Source organism: Gastrolobium bilobum, unplaced genomic scaffold, assembly GCF_033153095.1.
Source record: "Gastrolobium bilobum isolate Gb01-03AN ecotype WA unplaced genomic scaffold, APGP_CSIRO_Gbil_v1 utg16768, whole genome shotgun sequence".
Classification (NCBI taxonomy): Eukaryota; Viridiplantae; Streptophyta; class Magnoliopsida; order Fabales; family Fabaceae; genus Gastrolobium; species Gastrolobium bilobum.
The window spans coordinates 140,997-148,131 of record NW_026896315.1 but is presented as its reverse complement, the minus strand read 5'-3'; the positions used below and the strand labels follow the sequence as shown (position 1 = coordinate 148,131).

Below are 7,135 nucleotides of genomic sequence, written 5' to 3'. Positions count from 1 at the left end.
TCATTCATTCTACAAACCAAAATTGTTCTTCAAACCATTTTTATTAATCCAACAAGAGAGGAATAGTTGTAACAACTTCGATGCCTCAATCCTCGTGGAGATGATACTCTACTCATCATTTTATTACTTGGTACGATCGGTGCACTTGCCGATTTTACGCAACATGTCCCTCCATCTTGAAGGGGAGTATTTGATATATAGATAATATTTTATTTTAGTTTATTATGTTTGTTATTTTTCTTTAGGATGAGTTGTAGAGTTGTTACAACCCCCACTCGTTTATTTTCATGTTATATTTCTTAGTTTTTCTTGTTCAAACTTGTTGCTTATGATCTATACGCTCCAGCTTGAGGGAGAGTGTTAAAGAATATCTTTAGAATATCTTTATTATCTGTAAAGATATATTTCCTTATTTTATTAGGATTTAGGTTAGGTATGGGCTAAGCCCATTAGTATTTCTTTATATATTGTACTCTCTTGAATCAATTCAATATACAGATTTATTCTATTGTTTCTCTCGTCTCTTGTTATTTTACACTTTTGTACTACACCTTTACAAAAACAAGCAGAAAAATTGGTGATTTTTAAAAACATAATGTGGAAAAATTTGATTAATATAATAAACAGAAGAAATCCAAGTCCAGACTAGATAGATCACGAACGTAGCATGAATACAAAAGCCATTTTCAAATAAAGAGACAAGTATGTTGAAACAAAACAAAACCTACTCCTACTTAGGCCAACACCTCTCCTTTGTGTAAAGAGTGTAGCTGCAATATGTAAACTTTTCTTACATGAACATCTTAACATAGTTTCCTGGTTTGTTTGATTTGCGGTTAACAGAATACCACAGAAGGACAGAGAGAGAGAGACATTGTTTACTTGCCATAGTACATATTGTAAGGCTTACTAATAATCAGTACCTAAAAGATTTAGAAGAAAGTCTTTATAGTGGCCTGATGTGTCTGAACGAACAGCATGAGTTAATGGTTTTCCATATCTACTATAATATGCTGCTTTTATATGTTGCATGTCAATTTCAGTCCTTGTCACAATTACCCTTATTAGTCTACTATCATCAGTTCCAACACCCTTCATTGACTTGCGCAGAATCTGCAAAAAATCAAGGATAAGCATGTGTTTTTTTTTTTTTTTTTTGGTTGGCAATTTTGCAATGGAGACATATGTCAAAGTCGAAAAGCAAAGCCAAGCCTTATATCATAGGCAGGAGTAGATAAAACATGTCATAACTTTGAACTAATAAAAAATGTAATATTAGAAGTGATGTATGAATAATGAGAAGGTTGATGCAGTAAGGTTTGCTAAGTTATATAATGCACCAGTAAATAGCAATTACCAAGGGTGAAGGGAAATATAGAATATGGGAAAAGTGTGTCATTTTAAAGGATGTAAAGTTGTATCATTTTAAGTGAGAAAAAGAGATAGATAAAGGAGAAGAGAGTGGACCAAAAAAAATAAAAGTGTGGGTTCTACCTTTTTGTGAGAGTGAAATGATATAAGTTATAAAAGGACAAATACTTTCCGTATAGAATATACAGAATAGGGAAGAAAGCTTCAATTGGGGTGCTGAAGAGAATATTTACAGGAGAAAATCATAAATTTCATGTACGTGAAGAAAAAAGTACATAGTTTTTCATTTGCTAGATACTTTATAATAAAAAAAGTACAGAAGAACCGAAACAAAATGTAAAGCTTGATTAATATATAGAGCATGAGAAAGCATATAGAAATTTCTGGAGATGGCAAATTGGAACAACAACATACCTTGGCAAAGTACATAGCAGGGTTAGTAGCACATCTTAGTATGGTTAAGAGGCCACTCAAAAAATTGCCAGATATTTCCTTTTTTACTGCCTTCACAAGAAAGATGAGTTGGATTGTGCACAATGAATAAAGAGGAAAAGAAAGTAGGTAACTACTTGTTTGTACTAGGCATACCTTTTCCAGTGTGTTGCCAAATTCAGTTTGGTATGCAGAGCTAACAGCAGCCAAATGTGTGCAGCTTCTTTCACTAAAGATCTTTATGAACATCTTCTCATCAGTTCCTAATCTCTTCTCCCCTGATTTATACAATTGTTTCGCATCTTGTTGTACTATTCCATGATCCAATTCTGGACCTTCATAACGGGGTGTACTTAAATATGCAAGCAACAACTATTAAAGTATCCAAGATCCTTATGTCAGGATTTTATTACAGAAGTTTTCGTAAGGCTAAGACTATCAAGATATCAACAAAAGAAAAAAGTTTTCTAGACTGCTAAATTACAATGTACTTGAGTTTTGTAAGAATCTGATCAATCACAAGAATTGAATTTAGAAAATTATAGGATGAAACATATATACTCTTAAATGACACATGCTGTGAGCTAAAGTGAAGGTACTTGAATCCTTTTTAACACATACCAAACCATCTTCTAGATAAACTTCATTTATAAAATGGGGGGAGGGGCAGATCAATAATATAATTACCTTACTATCAACTACTTTTTTCATTATTTAACTTTATAGAGCATTTCCAAATGCATGCTAGCTTTCAGTTTAATATATGATATCACCTTACAAACCATAGTACAGATAGTGCACAAGCAAAAAAGAACTTGCAAAACTAGAGTAGCTAGGGATAGGGAATGGATCAAGCACCTTCTTGTAATCACCACTCGTTTGGTTTTCAATGTCATGCTCAAGAGGGGAATGAAATGTTGACAGATAAACTTCTTTCAATCGTCTAAGTTGTGATGGGGTACGAGAACAAATTATTTCTGTAATAGCTTGACAATCAACAACTGGTGCTGCAGTTAAGGCTTGCCTTGCAATGCTAGCATCCCGAGTAGCAGGATCATGCAGCCAAAGTAACAATGCTTTCTGAAAGTATTTAGAACAAAGAAAGGAAAAATAAATTTTCTTCTCATTTGAGAGTGAAAAAAAATAAAATAGAATCATCCTTCGGTTACTTCACAGCAATTCAATGATACAAACAAAAATACTTAGATAGAATTCAGATACGAAAGTAACACAAAATTATGGACATTCTTCTGTGTACCTTGACATTCCCATGAAGTTCTGAAGATATCCGTTTGGAAAGTTGTTCAGAAAAGGCAGTTTCATATTCTTGTTCAATGAGGCCTCGCTGTACTGAATCCCTGTGAGCAAGGATATTGATAACTTTAGATGTGTCACAGCCAAGTCCTGTAATGAGAAATAGTTTAGAGAAGGAACCAAAGTGCATCAAATTTTGAGCTGATATCTCACAAATAATAATTACTGAGTAATAAGATCACTCAAATGGTGATTTTATATATAATATCCAATTTACCTGAATTTTATATCTTATTCCTGTACAAGCATTAAGAAAAAAAATAAAAAACTATCTTATCATATTGAATCTGTTATTGACATTAGGGGTGTTCATCAACCGATCCAAACCGATTCAAATCGCGATAACCGAACCGAAAAACCGATAACCGAATAAACCGAAAACCGAAAAATTGAAAACCGAAAAAAAACCGCAAATTTTAATTGGATTGGATCGGTTTTTGGATGGGTAATCCAAACCGATCTAATATATTAATTCCCCTCTACTTACTTGGGTTTTTTTCCAATCATAGCCCAAAAATTTCTAAACCTAGGACTCATTAACCTATCAACTAAACCCAAGAAAAAATCTAATCACGTCTCATCAATTTTTTTTTTTATCTTTGTAGAGCTTCATATCTCATTATAAAAAAAAAATTATATTATAGTTTACTAATGCTTTTGTATTTCAAAATAAAATAAAATTACAAAGCCAATATATACAAAAGATGCTATTTGCACAATAATCATGAAATAAATTTTAGGATTTTCAAAAAACCGAAAACCGATCCAATCCAAACCGAAAAAAATTGGATTGGATTGGATCGGATCGGATTTGAAAAAAAATCTAAACCGAATGGATGATGATATGATCAAACCGAAGGGATTGGATCGGATGATTTTTGCTTCCAAAATCGATCCAATCCAGACCGCGAACACCCCTAATTGACAAATTGACATGGTCACAAAAAAACTTTGTGTCACTTGAGATATGGCTCTTGGGCTATTTCATTGGTGGATAACATCAAAAGCACATCAATATAGGATATGTTTTCATGATTATAAATTGATGGAGCCATCTCAAGAGAAGTTTACATCATCCTTATTTTAATAATACCGTTACACTGCTAATGGCTGAGTCAACCATAAATTGAGAAGTAGAACATTAAGGAAAGGCATGTAAATGATAATAGGAAAAAGGGTCAAAGGGAAATCTACAGATATGGGGGGGAAACATGGAGGAGGTGTAGGAATGGGAGAAAAATTCAAATGCACAAAGTTTGAAAGAGGATTGATGAGTTTGTTATATATGAAATATGCATGGTGTCATCATGCTTTGTCAAAATTTCCTCCACTTCACCTTCTTTTCTGCTTTATCTTCATCTATTCCTTCCATTTTCACCTCTACTAAGCAAACTAAAAGATGGACCTTTCCATTATCAGATTAATTATTGTTCATGCAATCCACATGGCGTAAATCCTTTGATATTGGTAAAATTATCAGAGCTTCAGCCTTCAATAGAATTAAAAAATAACTAGTCTTTTTTTATTGGTATTTAAAAATGATCACACTGATTTCAATTTATGTTCTTTCCTCAAGAATTCATCATGCAATCACCTAAGCTATGCATGGTGGCACTAAAAAACATTACAATATCAAAATGTGTATTTCTTTGTGTGCATTAACAACCTTTGAAAGCTTTATGCAGCTTGACAGCATCATCACGAGGCGATTGTAACACTGGAGGTAGGGTCAAAGTTGACATTCTCAATCTTTCTTCTGTTTTTCTGTGTCTCTGCCAAACAAATTAAATACTGCATGCAAACTTAAAAGGAATGGAGTTTTGTGAAGTTATTATTGGGGAGATAAGTTTTATCGTTATTTGTCCATGGCATTTTGAATGAAACACACAATAAACTTGTCAATTTGCTAATATTGGTATCTTATATAAGCTTAAATTTAGGACACAAAATATGCATTAGCTAATTTCAAGCACAATAATCCACAAATAGTAGAGCAATGGTTGCGAGATGTACGTTCCTCTAGAGTTTCATATATCCTTTTACGGAAAAATATTTCTACAGTTAATAATGCAGATAAGTTATCTGCATTTACTTTCAAAACGACGTCGTTTTAGGATTGAAAGATTAGAAAATTATAATTATAAAGACTATAATAACCCTGAAATAAAATAAAATTACAAAAATACCATGATTTCCGCCCAAAACGACGTCGTAATCAGTAACTGCAGAAAAAGAAAACCCATATAATTTGATTATTGTATAAATATAACTGATGTACAGATTGTGATCATTGAGGTGTTTATAGACAAAATCTTTGTAATTATGAAACATATATCAATATTACCGGTAGAACCAAAATTCAACATATAATTTTGGGATGAAAATTGAACATAAAGTAAAGTAAAAATATTTCCAAAACTCACCAAATTTGTCCAGCCACTATGGTGAGAGAATTTGTCAAGTACAAGATCTGCCACATGTCTAGTGCAGTTTCTTCTTCCACCACTTCACATTATTCCTTGCCTGATAGATTGAAAATAATTGCATTAGCAGCCTTCTTGTCAATTTTTGTCATCTCCACAGCTGACACTGTTTTTATTGGAATGGTTGAAATGGGTGTTGTTGTATTCGTTGTACTTGCAGTCGTGGCTTTACTATCAACTCATTTTTCTTCAGGCAATTTATCTCTTGGCAAAAGTTCCTTTTGCAACCCATGTTGGACCAAAATAGCATGTATCTTGTTGATGTGCCATAATCTAAAACTAATTTTGCAATCAAATTTCTCAATCTCATATTTGGCTAACATCTTTGAAGCTTTGATACCAATTTGTTACGAGCAGAGCCTCAAATTAAAAATAAAATTGGATTGGAATTAAAACTATATAAGATACATAAAGTAAGAGGAAAAAAAATAAAACGGTACACACATTTACATGGTTTGAGAGTGTGTCTACTCAATGGGCGAAGGAAGATCAAAAGTATGTGTAACATCCCCGTCTCGAGCCGGTTCAATTAACATGCATATGATACAAACAGAAACAGCGGAAGTCTTAACTTACAAAAATACGAGCTAACTTTTTCTTTTTCTAGTTTAATTCTTACTATGCGTAAACGAAAATCGGACAAAGTTTCCTCTATAAATCGGACAACTGAGGATTTTCCAATCCCACTCAGAAGAGTTTCCTGATAGACAGTTTATACAGCATATCAATCCAGAAGTAACAGTCATGCATATATACTCTCATACCCATCCATGGGCGCATGCACAACTTGGCTCCATGCCACTATATCTAATCAGCATGCAATCCAACATGTAAACATAAATTGAATACTACATCATCATATAACGTGCCTGGATACACAAATGTACATGCATCAAACTGACAGTCATGTACAAAACATATACATGCCATATACAAAATAAAGGATCAAACATCATGATCCACAAAATACTGAAATACTAAATAACATCACTGTACTCCAAAATACAGTAGCCCACCGCTATTCAAAATCCAATCTGTCGAAACGCCTCAACCACGGGTCCCGTCCTTGCCTAGTGAGGGCTCACCGGGGATTTGAGAACCTGAAATAATGTCCCCAAAAAGGGGTGAGATAACAATCTCAATAAGCTCCAGGTTTATAGAGAATTCTCCATACCCCTGGCTCACTCCTGCATGAAAGTCAGATACAGAGTATACATGGCACATATAACAGATATCATAACAGAACAAAGCATATATTCATATCATATCAGAGGCGTGCGCCGTCATTCCCAAGGGAGGACTCCAAGCGAAAATCAACGCATGTGTTCCCAAGGGAGGACCCCAAGCGGAACTAGAGCATATCAAAGGTGTACATCGTCAATCTCAGGGATACCCCAAGAAGACATCAGTGTACCATACGTCAATACATAAATCATATCAGAACAAGTCATATGATGTTATCAAATAACTCTATATGAATGTATCTATACAAAGTATCAACACAACAGTCATAAAGTCCAACCATAGCTCACTAA

General features: G+C 33.7%; 1 protein-coding gene across 1 annotated transcript; it reads right to left on the bottom strand.

Annotated features, from left to right (window-relative positions):
- Window positions 1-909: 909 nt before the first annotated feature.
- Window positions 910-4,859, bottom strand: LOC133298916 (annexin D5-like). The gene is made up of 6 exons (XM_061498306.1): window positions 4,784-4,859; window positions 3,062-3,207; window positions 2,662-2,883; window positions 1,960-2,175; window positions 1,786-1,875; window positions 910-1,113 (listed from the first exon to the last, which is right to left on the bottom strand). The coding sequence occupies exons 1-6, from the start codon at window positions 4,857-4,859 to the stop codon at window positions 910-912; spliced, it is 954 nt and encodes a 317-aa protein (XP_061354290.1).
- Window positions 4,860-7,135: the final 2,276 nt, after the last annotated feature.